The sequence below is a fragment of the Calliopsis andreniformis genome, chromosome 2 (genome assembly GCF_051401765.1).
Source record: "Calliopsis andreniformis isolate RMS-2024a chromosome 2, iyCalAndr_principal, whole genome shotgun sequence".
NCBI classification, from domain to species: domain Eukaryota; kingdom Metazoa; phylum Arthropoda; class Insecta; order Hymenoptera; family Andrenidae; genus Calliopsis; species Calliopsis andreniformis.
This window is the reverse complement of record NC_135063.1, coordinates 14,772,688-14,787,637: the sequence shown is the minus strand read 5'-3', so window position 1 is coordinate 14,787,637 and position 14,950 is coordinate 14,772,688. Positions and strand designations below refer to the sequence as shown.

Here is a 14,950-nt window from a genome sequence, read left to right as displayed (position 1 = left end):
CACTTATTCTAGTAATTTAGGATTAAGTAGGTATAACATGTTAATAATGAAATTTTCTAATCTTCTTGTTGCAGATGACGGAAGCAGCTTATCAGAAGCTTGCAGCACTCCGATTATCGGCGCAGGATCACGAGCAGGCTCTAGTCACACGGTGATCGACGTAGATGACATGGAATCAGGGTTGCACTCTGGCCACCTTGCAACTCGTGCATCTTTGTCAAGTCTTGGAGTAAGTATTCGTTCAATCAATACCAAAAATCGAAATTACCTTTTTAAATAGCGTTTTAACGATTTTAAAGCGCAAAAAAATATAGGAATCATCGATTCGATTGATTCGTTTGAACATAAATGTTTGGAATGAATGTTTCAGGCACGCTCAGATTCAATGGCGTCAGTTTACAGCGGTGCAGGGGAAGGACGGTGCTGTCGCTCGGTCGTCGTCACAGGAGAAGTTGAATTCGCTTTGCAATACGACTACAAGCATCTAACCTTCGAGGTGCATGTAACGAAATGCAAGAATCTTGCACCCGTTGACGTAAAGCGAAAACGCTCCGACCCGTAAGTAAACACATGAGTCATTATCCAAGAACGATTTCCTCGACTATTAACTAGCATCCGCATGTGTTGCAAATTACTAATACTTCTGTTCAATTCACGAACAGTTATTGCCAATTTGTAGGAGTGATCAACACGTTAGTACACTTCTTTTTTAAACATACATGCTAGACCACCTTTAATGCTAACTTTGATCGAGAAACTTTAGGACAAAATAAATTATAAATATAACTGTTTTTGGTTCTTAACATAGATCACTTTCACAATTACCAACACGAATATACAAAATTGTAATATTTAATGATGTGAGACTACTCTATAACAATATCTCTCGAGAGTTCAGCCCAGTTTATACATACATTAAACTATGCTTCAATAATCAATCTATATTTCACTATACGAAGATAATTCATACAAAAATGGTCCCAGTGTATCGCTTACTAATCACGAGCTTTACGTTAAAAAATCATTTTCAAAAGAGAATATTCTGGCAGATACGTGAAAGTGTACCTATTGCCCGACAAATCGAAGAGCGGCAAACGGAAGACGAAGGTGAAGAAACACACGCTGAACCCCGAGTTTAACGAGACACTAAAGGTAAACTTTTATCATCGATTCGTTAGCAAACACTCTGCTTGTTTTTCGTTGTTCCTGCATGAGAATTAGAACCTCGATGGTTCGCCACCGCAAAATTACAGTTCCATATGAGCCTGAGCGGCCTGGAGACCAGGACACTGTGGCTGACCGTTTGGCATTCAGACATGTTTGGACGAAACGATTTCCTCGGTGAGGTCCGAATGCCATTGGAGAATAAGATCTTCGACGATCCCACGCCCAAGTGGTACCCACTTCAGGAAAGAGTAAGTTATAGAAAACTATGGAAAATTAACTGAAGAAATGTGTATTCTTCAGGGAAGAGATATAGGAAACAGTTATACAAAATTAGAGGACATTTGTGGAAAAGCTAAAGTAACACCTCTGAAAAATTATCTTTTTTTCATTTCTGTGTCAAGGTGCCAGTTCACTATATCTCTTCCATTAAACTATAACTCGAGCTAAGTAGGAGAATATGCGAGAACAGCTGGGGAGAAAGTAAGTCTTGAGTAGGGACTCAATTATTCTCAGGCACACGATTAGATTCCCTATTTGTTTCTACTTACGTTAATACACTCATTCGACACACTTTGTGGTAGAAAAGCGATGTTGCACGACCTGTTATTGTGCTCAGTTCTGAAACACGCGTGAAAGATTCATTTTCGCGCGCAGCATGAATGCAAAAAGTAGCTTGAATGTCTGCTCTGCAGACGGAAACGAAATTACACTATATTCCGAATTGCATTTGCATGTGAAGGGGCGAGAGACTTTCCTTCGTTTATCTAGTATTTATTAATAGATGAGAGACATCTAATCCGTATAAAAGAGTAAAAAAAATATTCCTTTTTTTAACTGTGCGATTTCTTCTCAACTCATAATTCCTCCTAAAGATATACATTTCAAGAGTCTCAAAATAATTAAGTCAATAAGCTGAATATAGTCTCTCCAGGGAATAATTACGAAAATTCTGAATACTATTAAGCTGTATTCGTGTATTTTACAATATAATTATTGTGTCATATGATTGCAAATTGCAGACGGAACCGTTTGATGACCCCGTTGCATACAAAGGCGAGGTAATCGTCGGCTTGAAATTCGTCCCGCCTGATCCAACACAACAGGAACGCGATCGAGAAATGGGATCAGATAGAGGTGCTTTCAAATCGAAGAAAAATTGGAGTCGTGGCGCATTACACGTGCTCGTGAAGGAAGCCAGAAATCTGCAAACGAGAGGGAAAAACTCTGGCACTTGTGATCCATTTTGCAAAAGGTATTTCTTCATATTATTCGCCATTTATTTTTTCCATGAAAAAAATTCTATTGAAACTATACTCTTAACTCTCTCTTATTTTCAGCTACTTATTACCTGACAAAGGTCGATCAGGAAAACAAAAGACTGGAGTGGTTCGCAGATCTGGTGGTTCACCAGTATGGGGTCACACATTCATTTATAAGGACGTGAGTTTGCAAGAACTCGCAGAACGTGGACTGGAATTGACCATCTGGGACCACGATCGCATAGCTAGTAACGAATTTTTGGGAGGAGTTCGATTCAATCTTGGCACAGGTATCTCCAAAAAATAATTTACCCACAGTCAATTCTTAAAAACATTTTTTTTTTAATACTTTCCTCTTTGTAAATTTCAAATTCTTCACACATACAAATTTTCAGGGAAACACTATGGAAAACCAGTGGATTGGATGGACGCCACTGGTCGCGAGCTTTCGCTTTGGCAGAGCATGCTCGAGAGGCCGAACTTCTGGGTAGAAGGGGCCGTGACCTTGAGGCCCAATCTGCATAATCACGGGAAAAACGGGAACTCTTAATGTTGCTCTGACATTTCAGTGATTCCTTTCGTACTTAAAGTGGATCTGAGTCTTCCAAGCTCGGAACACTTCGGCCTAGTTTACCTTAAATGTAAATACGTGGCTGCCTTAGCGCGCCACACGATGGATAACTTCGAAACGCAAGGTTCGAAGTGAAAATCAGTGCCTTTAGGACCGATGCGAGGCCATCGTGTTCTGTCCAGGGCACAATCGAAATTTCCAGAGACAATTGTTCGTGACCATGGTAAAATGTCCCCTGGGACCTCCATACCGAAGAAGTTCCAAATAATCGGACCTTGATTCTTTACCTAGTACTTACGTTCAGTTTCATTTGTACATGATCGTAGTTTTTATAGTACTATTATAGTTTCTGTTTCTCTTCAAATAATTTCAATTCCTGTATGAAACGTTGTACGATGTATGCTGCTGTTAAAGTCATTCTTCTTTATCTCTGTATTCTTGTTTCTCCATTCAACTTGTTCGTTGCTCCTTCTTTATTATTTTACCTTGGTGTCTATTGCAGCGTGAAAATGATTCTTACTGGATGGTCGACGGAGTTAAGCGCGCAGAAATTCGTGCAATATAGGGTGAAGAACGTGTCCCGTTCTCTCCGAGTGTGTTTGATGATAGTGGGTGATTGCGAAGCGAAACTTTAGTGGGCGTCCGTCCAAATACAAGGCGAGATGGTTGTTGAGTATCTACTGTGCATGAGCATTCTTCGTGGCCAAGAGTATACTCGTAAGAGGTAATAGAACTGATGACAGGGCTTTGTTCCAAACGTGATACACTTTTTCCTACCTTCGTTAAAAAACAGATAAGTGGAATGACGATACAGTCTTGAAAAGAAGGGATAAATAACAGAGTGAGAAGATTGAACGTTTGGAATATGGCTAACATTGTGAACACCTTCCTTTCTTGAAAAGAAAGATGCTTCCAGTGTGTGCATTACGCTGATTTCTTGCGTTGAGTATTGGCAGACTTATGGAACGGTGTATTTATGAGATGAAATATGACCGATTTCCAGTGCATTATATTCATTTCAATGTTATATTTATACATTTACATAGGATTACGATGAAGCCACGGGGCTTTGGAGTTAGCCCGAAATTCGTGAGCGTAAAATTCGTCCAAAAATATTCCTTCTAGAAATGGTAGGGTTCAAGTATACTAATTACATTATCATTGAATTGAATTGAAAGTCAGGCGTGTTCGTACTTAACTAGTTATGCAACGGCGAGTCTTCGATTACTGCATGTAGAAGTCTAGTTATGTAACGTCATGTATTTATCTATAAGGCTCTTCCTAAATACAGGGTTAACGATCGGAACTATAAACTGCCTTCGACGTGTAAGTTTTTGTAAACGACTCGAAAGGTGCGTATCAGAACGATTAAATTGAGCTAGCGTAGAGTCAAGATTAGATGGAGGAAGAGGAGGAGGAATTGTGTAGAAGAGGATTTTTGTTTAATATTTGTTGGAATACGAATTATTGCGCGTGAGAAAGTACTGTTATGAGACAGTGTTGTGTATGTTAAGGACCAATACATAATACTAAATTAATAATAAAATCAATCCCAAGAAGAAAGAGGGGTGAGTTGAAATTTACGATACAAGTTTCTGTCAGACCCTTTCAGATGAGACATTGGAAATGTTTGATGGCATTTTTTAGCCACCAAGTTATTAATATAAGTTTATTTATTGAGATAATCATTTGAAGATTTTGTTAATGATATATAGATTTCTAATGTAATATCTTTGAGACTTTCAAATTAATGAGATAGAAATACATGGTACAAAGTTTATTTGCTTTATTAATCAATAAATTAGTGAAAGTCGTGGATTTTTTTCAGTAGTATATTTGCTGTCGAACCTTCAGTAGTTTCATTGCTCAATAATTAATAAAATAATGTCCTGAGCGTCATATTTTTGCCATCTAACGTCTCCTCTGGAAGAACCTCATTTCCGTTTAGGATCGAGTGCTCGGGGAAACACGACACTCGCTTATACGATCAATTCAAACGGAATATAATTCCACATTTATTTATGTCACTCATCAGTGTACATGATAATAAAAGTTTTATACGTTTAGTCATACTGTATTATAATTTATTTAATATTAAAAAAGATATAATAATAACAGATATAAGATAATAACTTAAACCAACAAGTTTCGCGCGGAAACAAGATCTATCACGTCATGAAAACATCGAGTGTATAAAATGTATTGTGCATTTCTTCAACAGTACTTACTACATCAATCTAAGTGTTATTACTCTCGTCATTAATTAAAAAAGTATCGAAAACTTACTTCCTAAGACACCCACACCTTCTTCAGCCTGCGTTCAAAGATCGTTATTAGAGATAAATCGATTACCTTCAGAGTTTTTCCCAGAATATCGATATTTACATTTTCCAAAGGCACCTAAAAGAAAACACAGTATGATTTAGAATCGAGATGATCTAGATTAAAGATTCCAAAAAATGGTACCTTTATGATCAAGAGGATCACGAATGGATCTCGGCAGAGGCGTATAGTGAATATTGAAGAATATATCATCGAACTCCTCCATCGAATTAGATACGAATTTCGATGACAATTCCGGGGCCAGTTTCACGGTTCTCGAATATTTCCCTCGACTCTTGGCATCGATCCTTTCGTGCCGCGTGACTGGACGAGAATCCAGAAACCGAAGACTAGAAGGCAACACGTAGATCGCATAAAGTCTATAACGATCGTAATCCTTCTCATCCGTGGACGTTGGATTGGTCAATTGGTCAGGACATCCTGGATTGCCGAGCAGACTCACGTACACCACGTTAGGACAGCATTCCTGTATCTTCTTCAGCGCGCTGTCTATATCTGTTATCTAAACAATTTCACACTGAAATTAATCATATGGAAAAGGACGTCAATATCTGATTTCTTAAGCTATGTATATTCAGTGAAGCTTTTTTTAAAAAAGCCTTCTAATTTCTGCAGGTTTCTTCCTGTCTCTGCTGCCAGCAACAAAAATCGCTTTGGAACCGAAGTAAACCCCAAATATTCCTGGAATTATGTTGCTTCAGTATAGGTAAAGCATTTCTAGAAGTGTTTCTGAGGAACCTTTTGCAACATACACACCCATAGGCTTCATGGTCCCATGTTTAACTAAAGTAGATTCGATTTCTACGCTTAGAGTTCCTTCGTTTGGTAATAGAGCTTATGTACATGTATTCTACAGATTCACCACCAATTCATAGGCAAATGGATACAGAGGCAGGGCCATGTGGAGTCAGGGGAATACCCCCTTGCCCCTGTGCCGTCCCGTTGGACTTCTTCGATCTCTGCGCAGTGCGAGACGACAGAGGGCACAGGGGCAAGAGGGGCACTCCTCCTGCCCCACCGAATGCCATCCAGCGCTCCCATAGCCATCTCCGTAATTGTGACATAGTCGTAGGATTCCTGTATTTACAGGGACACATTGAATGCTCAATAGTGGTGGAACGCAAACAGCGCATATGGATAGGAGTTGGGTATACTTGATTACTGCGATGGAAGGGAAGTAGGGAGCGACAAGCTCATAGTGGGGATAAGCTCTCTGTCCCTATGATTCCGGCGTCACTGGCCGAAACCAAGAGGAACAGTTTTTCCGAAGCAGTCTGCCAGAGAACGTTGGATTGAGGCGCCTGTTCCACAGTGTTTTTAATTATTTAATTTAGTGTCGTATTTCTATTTCCTTTTTTCTAATGTTTAGTTGGAGCTTATTATCAAGATCCAATATGAAAGTTAAGTAGTAGTATTAGATGTCTGTTTCGGAGTGTAGTAGTTGTTTTGTTATGGTTTCCTGTTAGTTTCTGTCTTATAGTTTTCTAATACTTTTATTTTTCTAATTTTGTATTAGTTTAGTTATAGTTCCACCACTAAATTAAATCATTTAAAAACATTATGGTGCCGCATAAACAAGGGCAAACAGTTCACAGCGAAGCCCGGAACATTGTCCGACGATTAATAAGAAAGTGTGATGAAGAATCAAGAACTGGTGCACTTCTTCATCTGCTGAAGCAAGCAACTCTTCGAGCTGCAGATTATACTGGACTGTCGGCTAGGACAATCAGTAGAATCCGGAAGGAAGATGCTCAAGCCCAAGAAGACAAACCATTGTTATCGCCAGGGAAAAAGCGACCGAAATCTATTGATAAGAAGTTTCACTGCTCCGAGAGTGATAAAATAATAATACGAAAAGTTATTTATGATTTTTATATACAAAACAGGGCTGTACCAAGCGGTCCTAAGTTGCTGGCAGCTATACGTGCGAAAATATGCTTCCCATGGAAAGTACACAGCCTCTACAGGTTGCTTAGAACAATGGGTTTTAAATGGAAGAAATGTAATAGTATTCGGAAAGTTTTAATCGAGAAACCCAGTATCGTAGAGCGGAGGGCGAAGTATTTGAGAAACATAGAACATTACAGATCGCTAAACAGAAATATCATCTATGTCGATGAAATATGGGTTGATAATACATTACGTTTTACCAAGTGTTACCAGAACGACGAAATGTTGGACGTAATGAAAAATACAAACACTTACCATAGACTGATAGTTATTCATGCCTGTGGGATAAACGGTTTTCTTAAAGGTGCAGACTTAATTTTCGGTGCACAGTCGGTGAATGGGGATTATCAAGATCAGATTAGCGCTGCAACTTTTGAAAAATGGGTCATAGAAAAGTTGTTACCGAACATTCCTGCGAATTCGGTCGTCGTGATGGATGATGCACCGTATCATTTAGTTTTAGTAAACAAAATCCCTTCAAAATATGCACCGAAGAAGGACATGACGGATTGGTTGAGGGAAAATGAAATACCTTACAAAGAAAATATGAAAAAATACGAGTTATACGATTTAATAGAACGGAATAAAAGGTCCGAGAAATCGTATAAGGTAGACGAGATTTTGAAAGCGAATGGACATAGTGTATTAAGATTACCACAGTATTTGGCTGAGTTGAATCCAATTCAGCTTGCTTGGGCACAAATGAGGCAAGCAATAACACAGAAAGATCCTCTGGCATTATCGAGCAGTGATTTACAAATATTTACGTACGAAGCAATGAATGAAATTAAATCGGAACAGTGGGCAATGTTTTATAAGCATGTGCAAAAACTAGAAAAGGAATACTGGGACAAAGATTGTTTAATAGAAGAAATAATGGACGACCTGCCAATACAAATACAAAGTAGCAGCGATTCTGACAGTGATTCGGACGGAAGCAGCAGTTCAATGGACTTTTAAAGTAAGCGTTAAAAAACACTGTACGAGGTTATGTTTGAGGTTATGTTGTGAAAGGTAATGAAGTGTTTACGTTTTGTTTACAGGAAGCATCGATTGACGCAATTCTTTGCAGACTACTTTTTGTGAATTTATCTCACAATTATAGTTAAGGCATACAACTGCTTTAATTTATGCTAAAGGTTAGATCATCGTAACTTTCTGTATTATAAATGTAATATAATGTAAATGTAAAAAACACATCTAAATAATATAATGTAACGTACATATGTAATTCCCGCATTTTTTTAATTAAATTTGTATTTTTTATCAAAGAACAGTGTTGTATGTGTGAATTTAGTCACACTCCTCCAATTAATATTCTGTCTAAATGTCAATAGTTTGCGCCAGAGTCGCTAAATTAGAACCATCCTATTATTTGCTTGCATACCCTTTCAACTATTTTTCTAATGCATTAATAAAGATTATTATATTAATTACTGCATTTCATTAATATATTATTGAGTTTTCTTATCAATAGAGACGCTAATGCATTATGGCGGCCTTTACAACATCGCTTACTTCGCTGACGATGGAACCGAAAATTGAAGAACTACATAAGCCTGCCAGCCCACATTTGGACTTAATGCAAATTTTCGAAATTCATAATTTTTTCTAACTCATTCTCGATGCATCACAGAAGATTTATACAGAGATAAAATTTTTGCATTTTCCTAATCCCAGTTTCGAATGCGCATGCGTCTCTGTAATGGGCTATCGTGAATGTTGCTGCAGATAAATTAGGAGCGAAATTCAAATACGATCTAATTATGATCTACTTAAACAATGGATAACTACTGCCAACAGATAAGATGTGTTGAAGTGTATTGGGAGCAACTATAAAGAAAATACATATTTTTATTAAAACCAGAATCAAACAAATTATTCAGGTCATTGCGATTTCACGTAATCGTATTGTTACTCATAAAATATGTCACACACGAATGTGTGAATCAATTACATCATACTATATATTATTGGCGGCGATAACGAGGTGAATGACTCTAATTGGACCAATTTACATTTCTGTAACTCGCGATACTGAATGCGTTTTGTTTACAGTCGCTTCTAGATCGGCTATTGACTTCACGCCTGTGGAGCAAACATTTAATAGTGTTTCTCGTATTTTATCGATTAATGATTAATAAAGATTCATAAAATTGTTTCATATTTTTAGTATTCTAGACCTTAATGTCTCGTTTACTTCATAATTACAAATTACATCGATATAACTTCATGAGTCACATTTTCCAGCGCAGAAAATGCTTTTATCTTTATGAAGAAGCGTTTAATTAAACAGAGGCCGAGATAAAATTATTTTCCAAAAAGATAACAGGTGTTGTGAAACATTCAACACTGAAATCTCCAGTAATAAATATTTCAAATCGAGACGAATAATTTTCTGCTCCATTTCCTTCAACAACTTGTTTTCCTCAAACTAATTTCTCTAATAATATAATATCATATCTCCTTCCAAAGGAAAATCAACAATTAATGTACAGACCAGACATCATTATCACCCGCAATATAACACTCCATTCCAAGCTCATTAAATACACGTATACGCATACTATCCGCCCGCAACAGATACGATACGCGTATATTTTTGTTAGTGACTGTACTTCGAATCAGAAAAACCTTGTAGCGTCGTACAGCAGCGCACATATTAGCGATTATATGTGTATATCACAATGAATTTAAAATTACAAATTTGTAGCCCCCCAAATTCGTCCATTTTTCAACAGAAAGACGTCAAATTAATCCCCTTATCCATCGAAAATTCTTACTTTTATCATTACACTTTGATTCATGTTTTTTTTTTCATTCAAGTACCAAATATAGTATATGCAAATCTAAGAAAAAACAAACCTTGTTGTTGTTCAGGCTGAGTGTTGTCAAAGTTGGCATCAGGGGCAACGTCCTGAGGTCCCGAAGTTTATTGTTGTCGAGTATCAGTTCTTCGAGCCTTTCGAAGTATTTGACAGCGGTGATAGAGGTTAGCTCGTTATACGATAGATCCAAGGTGGTGCAATCGTAGCCCACGACACCCACTAATCCTCCGGGGATCTTGTCCATTCGTTGTCCTGTGTACCAAGCCTAGGTCGTCGGAAACACGTGTAATAGTCTAAACATAGAGGTGTCGCGATTCCACCGAAAAAACGTTTTACATGTATATTAATTGAAATATACGCTAATTACCCGTTCACCTCGCACCGTCAATGCACTTCTATTAAAATCGTGTTGCCCTCGTTCCGCCATCTTTCACGTACGGCTCCATATGATGAGGAATTATCATAAAACAATAAAAGTGATAACACTGTATCGGTAGACGGTCGCCATTGCTCGTTGTATCAGTGAATGGGAGACGTACTAACACCACGGCTCGTTGGTCTAGGGGTATGATTCTCGCTTAGGGTGCGAGAGGTCCCGGGTTCAAATCCCGGACGAGCCCAGTGGATTTTTTTTTCGTTTCTTTTCGTTTGATACAGAGAAAGTTTAATTAATGTTAAAAATGACAACATTTTTATTGATAAATGTATTATTAATGTCGAAAAGAAATACAAAGAACGAGAAGAGTAAGTTTGTAAAATACTTTTTATATGTTTTTCTTATAAAAAGTATATATAGATCAGTCATTGTTATTCCGTGTATACATATTTGATGTATAATAGGTATAATATAATGCTCTAATTATGTACAATTATAGTACAATAATTAATATATTAGTAATATGTACAATTAGAGCAGTGCTCATAAAGAGAGCATGTAAGTTTACCTCATTCTTAAAACATTATTGCAATATTTTGATAGTTTCTTAAAGAGTTTGATTTAAAAATTTACGTGTAGCTCTCCTCTATGAACACTGCATTTTACTTATGATTTTATACATATTTTGCAATGTTTACATTATCCTACTATATAAAATTATTTTTCTTTGGCTTCTTAATACGTTTATGTATCATACTAATAGCTATTCCTTTTTTATTCATTACTTCATCAGTACTTTTCTTCTGTTTTTTACTTTTTAAAGCAGGTAACTTTCTGTACATGAGAATATCGTTGTCTACACTTTCTTTAGAGGTACTACTATTGTAATTATCACCAAGAGTAACTAGACTTTGCTCCATTTGTTCTGCCTTGTTGTTTGTACTGGTACTGCTGCAATATAAAATATTATGAATTTATAAATTTCTTCATCAAATATTTTAAGGTATAATGTTTTCTGTACCTGGAAGGTTCTGTAGATATTTCCCTGTGTTCACATAGATTAAGTGCATTATAGAAATTCACCATTGTTTGAAATGCATCCGCACATTTAGCAATATTGGGAATAGGAATGTCTACTTTAAGCTGGTCTTCATTAAAAGTTTTGGTTTCAATATTTTCTGTACAGGATCATAAAATATAATATTTTATTTTTATGAAAGTAATGAATGATCATAATCTGTGTATAAAAAAGTCCATACTTCTTATTAACTCAGCGCCTTCAGCTTTATACTCAGCTATTTCTTCATCTTTCCTTTTTACTAAATCTAAAAGGATTTTGTTCTGCCGAATAATTTCCATTGATGACACACATAAAGGCTTAGTTATAATTTCCCAAAAATATTCAGGTGGTGCTTTTGTTAAATATAGAGCAAATTTCATTGAACCGCCTTCTAAGTGAACCCGTAGTTTTATGTGCTCAACAGAAGCTTCATCAACATGTTGTGATATATTATTCAGAATATTATTTACAATCTCAATACATTTAGCAGCTTCAACATTTAATAGTGCATTTAATTTCTGCAATATAGGAAAAATAAAGACAAAACTTGAATTTTTAATATGGAAATGCAAATGTAGTTACACATAGCTTCAAAATTACTCCAAAATTGGCTGTCACATATACATATTTTTATATTTTTTACAATTAATTACCTTGCATCTGTCAAAAATAATTTCATCTGAGAACGTTTCGGACCATATTTCGACGAGATTAGTTAAAAAAACTTTAACTATGTTCGTCTCCCGTATAGAAGAAATCATATAGACATCATTATTTATTTTAATATCCTGCCATATTATTTTTTGCTTAAATAGATCGGGAATCATATTTTTTGTGATTTTTTATAAACTAGTAACAAGAAATAGATTTTCACTTTAAAAAAATGAACACTTTTTTATACTGTAACGAAGTAACATAACCTATAGTGTTGAAGCGCAGACTTTTCTTCGCGAAAATCATTTATTTAAATTTGACTAGATAATTTATGTAGCTTATTAGCAAAAGACCATCACCACACATGATGTCATACACGTTTTTGTACATAAAAAACATTCATATTAAAAACATTTTATATTTTTAGATTTCTACACTCATTCGTCATAGTGTGGAAACAGATCGACGAGAAAATCAATAAAATGTTTCTTGTAAAATGCATCTTTAGATTTATAAATTTTATATTATAAATATAAACATTTTGTAATAATTAATTCAAAGTAAAAATCCATATAATGTTCTTATAAGTAAATGTTACTTGATTCAAGTAGATAAAATTGTATAAAAACATTTATTGCATATAAACGTAACTAAAGATAAAACATATAAAAATTATACATTTTTATTATTACGTTTTATAAGTCGTATATTAACCGTATGAAACCTTGTATCAGGTACATCGCTAGTCATGTCGCAATCGGGAAACTGTTTTTGCAAAAAGTTTTGTTGTTTAAAATTCTGTAATTTAAAAAGAATATATTTTACATTTTAAACAATTCTTAAGTAGTATTTTAATTTCAATTTTTTTATTAAACGAACCGTTGTTCGCGTTCCACTAGGAATAATAGATAAGGTTTTATTTTTGCATCGTTTTGACTTTGAAATTTCTTTCCAGTTAGTAAAGATTACTGGATTACATCTTTTTAGATTATCTTTATCATTGTTACTATGCCTTTTATCCATATCACTAAATTTGATAAATGTAGACTTTAACATTTCATTCGAAGACCGTTTTTTCTTCAGCATTAAGTAATTATAGATAGAAGATGTGCTGCATGATAATGAATTCGATGTGCTCGCTTTTACATTTTCTTCAGAAAATATTGTTTGCACCTGTTTTTCGTGCCTTGATCTTACGATTTCTTCACATATCGTCATTTGATCTTTACATGTGACTCGATTCTTTGCTAATTACAAATTAATTGATATACATTTTATACAAGATTCTCATTTATTTGAAAAATATATTTAAAAAATATTAATTATAATTACAGTCTCTACTACGTTGTTTCCTTGCAATATGGCTATCCTGAAGTAATATACAATTAGATTCTTTAACAATTTCTAGGGGAGTACATTGAGTTTGAGCATTACTGAACAATCTCAATTTTAGACAGAGATTGCCTTTACTGTTTATGTATTCGGATGCTGTTACATGTTTCCGCGATATCTACAGTATATAATAAATTATGTTTAAGGAGGACTAAAAATTACAAGACAGAATTCTTAGAAATCAAATACCAAGTTTTGTAATAGCTGACTTTTCCTTTGATTTTTCTTTGATAAATGATTTAAAATATCTTTTGTATATGCAGTTATTTTACTAGTAATATTAGATAAATCATGGTATTCTCTTTTGAGTTGTTTAACTAGATTACTGCTTTCTTCTGGAATTGATACATTAGGGATATCTTCTGTTAAAAGCATGCATGATACACCTACATCCTTTACTAAAACTGCATCTGCACTTTGGCCATTATTTTTACTACTCCTATAGGAAAAGTTAGTATTATATAGAGCAAAATATAAAAAAAACTCATTACTATATAAGCAGCAAAACATTAATTACTGATGATTATTGGCAATTACCTATAATAAGGAAACTGACAATTATCATAAATATTAGAACTGTTCATCTCATCAAATAAGCTACTTTCCATGAATAACATTTGTTCATATTCATTTCTGTTTGTGCCATTAACATAACTGTAATTCGATGCAGGCATCAAAAGATTCTGGTTAATGCTGTTTTTTTCTGACATTGTAGAAACAAAACTCTTAGAGTGATCAGCAGAAATGATGGAACATTTCTTCATTTGTGGTATGACGTTAACTGATGCATCTCCCCCTTCCGGAGAAGCAATAAGGGCACCCATCTCAAAGTGATGATTGTTAAATTATCCAATAATTATTAAATTACCCACCAGTTAATACAAATATTAATACATTTTTTAAATTAGGACTCAACTTTGTTTCAGAAATATATTACAAGGTAAATAGGAAGTAAATTAGGACTTAACCAAATACTATTAACTTTATTAATAAAAATTAAAATGAACCGTTTTATAAATTACCGAAATTCGAAATCTTCTTTGCCCCATCACCGACAAACAGAGGCTCGCATAATGCTTATACTGTTGCCGAGTATTGGAAACATCCATTACATAACGAAATCTCAAAGTTACCAAATAATTTTGAGACTTCAACGCCTGAACAAGGTTATATTTGTTTAAAATGTAAAACAAAATGTACCTATATTCATTTAGAATATATTTCAACCTAGTTCAGAGTTCAGAATTCAAAAAAATGATTACTCCGATCAGTATTGTATCGAAAATATCTATTACTGAGCTCTCCATGGATCCTTCACGGATTTTCCATGAAGATGGACTCTGTGAAAAC

General features: G+C 35.1%; 5 protein-coding genes and 1 non-coding gene across 14 annotated transcripts in view; 3 read left to right on the top strand and 3 right to left on the bottom strand.

Annotated features, from left to right (window-relative positions):
* Window positions 1-5,067, top strand: part of LOC143188497 (uncharacterized) — a 40,431-nt gene extending 35,364 nt beyond the window's left edge. For 2 of the 6 annotated variants that reach the window (XM_076392798.1, XM_076392796.1), the window contains 8 exons: window positions 75-229; window positions 371-558; window positions 663-692; window positions 1,050-1,152; window positions 1,254-1,415; window positions 2,187-2,419; window positions 2,505-2,716; window positions 2,822-5,067. In XM_076392798.1, the coding sequence (XP_076248913.1) occupies window positions 75-229; window positions 371-558; window positions 663-692; window positions 1,050-1,152; window positions 1,254-1,415; window positions 2,187-2,419; window positions 2,505-2,716; window positions 2,822-2,976 (1,238 nt within the window). In that variant the 3' untranslated portion in view covers window positions 2,977-5,067. The remainder of the gene's footprint in view (window positions 1-74; window positions 230-370; window positions 559-662; window positions 693-1,049; window positions 1,153-1,253; window positions 1,416-2,186; window positions 2,420-2,504; window positions 2,717-2,821) is intronic. The other 4 variants (XM_076392801.1, XM_076392797.1, XM_076392799.1 and 1 more) reach the window with 3 other exon arrangements.
* Window positions 5,027-10,624, bottom strand: LOC143188499 (leucine-rich melanocyte differentiation-associated protein). 3 transcript variants are annotated; one of them, XM_076392804.1, is made up of 4 exons: window positions 10,486-10,624; window positions 10,156-10,383; window positions 5,464-5,842; window positions 5,027-5,397 (listed from the first exon to the last, which is right to left on the bottom strand). In XM_076392804.1, the coding sequence occupies exons 1-4, from the start codon at window positions 10,543-10,545 to the stop codon at window positions 5,318-5,320; spliced, it is 747 nt and encodes a 248-aa protein (XP_076248919.1). In that variant the 5' UTR covers window positions 10,546-10,624; the 3' UTR covers window positions 5,027-5,317. The 3 variants fall into 3 exon arrangements, with proteins under 3 accessions (XP_076248919.1, XP_076248921.1, XP_076248920.1); XM_076392806.1 differs by having other exon boundaries at window positions 10,156-10,411; window positions 10,501-10,529; XM_076392805.1 differs by having other exon boundaries at window positions 10,156-10,411; window positions 10,486-10,527.
* On the top strand, window positions 6,645-8,612 carry LOC143188498 (uncharacterized). The gene is made up of 2 exons (XM_076392803.1): window positions 6,645-8,251; window positions 8,334-8,612. The coding sequence occupies exon 1, from the start codon at window positions 6,901-6,903 to the stop codon at window positions 8,248-8,250; it is 1,350 nt and encodes a 449-aa protein (XP_076248918.1). The 5' UTR covers window positions 6,645-6,900; the 3' UTR covers window position 8,251; window positions 8,334-8,612.
* A 42-nt stretch (window positions 10,625-10,666) lies between the features above and the next one.
* On the top strand, window positions 10,667-10,738 carry Trnap-agg (transfer RNA proline (anticodon AGG)). Its single transcript has one exon. It is a non-coding gene; the product is annotated as a tRNA-Pro (tRNA).
* Window positions 10,739-10,859: 121 nt separating this feature from the next.
* Window positions 10,860-12,628, bottom strand: LOC143187070 (non-homologous end-joining factor 1). 2 transcript variants are annotated; one of them, XM_076391026.1, is made up of 4 exons: window positions 12,208-12,628; window positions 11,754-12,072; window positions 11,516-11,672; window positions 10,860-11,445 (listed from the first exon to the last, which is right to left on the bottom strand). In XM_076391026.1, exons 1-4 carry the CDS (start codon window positions 12,379-12,381, stop codon window positions 11,202-11,204), a joined length of 894 nt encoding a protein of 297 aa, XP_076247141.1. In that variant the 5' UTR covers window positions 12,382-12,628; the 3' UTR covers window positions 10,860-11,201. The 2 variants fall into 2 exon arrangements, with proteins under 2 accessions (XP_076247141.1, XP_076247147.1); XM_076391032.1 differs by having other exon boundaries at window positions 10,863-11,445; window positions 11,754-12,044; window positions 12,208-12,217.
* A 252-nt stretch (window positions 12,629-12,880) lies between these two features.
* LOC143188126 (uncharacterized) lies at window positions 12,881-14,948 on the bottom strand. Its single transcript, XM_076392198.1, has 6 exons — window positions 14,623-14,948; window positions 14,138-14,424; window positions 13,790-14,039; window positions 13,541-13,718; window positions 13,088-13,455; window positions 12,881-13,006 (listed from the first exon to the last, which is right to left on the bottom strand). Exons 1-6 carry the CDS (start codon window positions 14,707-14,709, stop codon window positions 12,881-12,883), a joined length of 1,296 nt encoding a protein of 431 aa, XP_076248313.1. The 5' UTR covers window positions 14,710-14,948.
* Between the last annotated feature and the right edge of the window lie 2 nt (window positions 14,949-14,950).

Coding starts and splice junctions, on each gene's coding strand:
- LOC143188126 (XM_076392198.1), bottom strand. CDS start 14,709: ATGGATGTTTCCAATACTCGGCAACAGTATAAGCATTATGCGAGCCTC. Junction 14,425..14,622: donor AAAGAAGATTTCGAATTTCG/GTAATTTATAAA, acceptor CATCACTTTGAG/ATGGGTGCCCTTATTGCTTC. Junction 13,456..13,540: donor GAAACAACGTAGTAGAGACT/GTAATTATAATT, acceptor ATTTGTAATTAG/CAAAGAATCGAGTCACATGT.
- LOC143188498 (XM_076392803.1), top strand. CDS start 6,901: ATGGTGCCGCATAAACAAGGGCAAACAGTTCACAGCGAAGCCCGGAAC.
- LOC143188499 (XM_076392804.1), bottom strand. CDS start 10,545: ATGGCGGAACGAGGGCAACACGATTTTAATAGAAGTGCATTGACGGTG. Junction 10,384..10,485: donor TGACGGTGCGAGGTGAACGG/GTAATTAGCGTA, acceptor CCGACGACCTAG/GCTTGGTACACAGGACAACG. Junction 5,398..5,463: donor TGATCCTCTTGATCATAAAG/GTACCATTTTTT, acceptor GTTTTCTTTTAG/GTGCCTTTGGAAAATGTAAA.
- LOC143187070 (XM_076391026.1), bottom strand. CDS start 12,381: ATGATTCCCGATCTATTTAAGCAAAAAATAATATGGCAGGATATTAAA. Junction 12,073..12,207: donor TTATTTTTGACAGATGCAAG/GTAATTAATTGT, acceptor CCTATATTGCAG/AAATTAAATGCACTATTAAA. Junction 11,673..11,753: donor AGGCGCTGAGTTAATAAGAA/GTATGGACTTTT, acceptor GATCCTGTACAG/AAAATATTGAAACCAAAACT.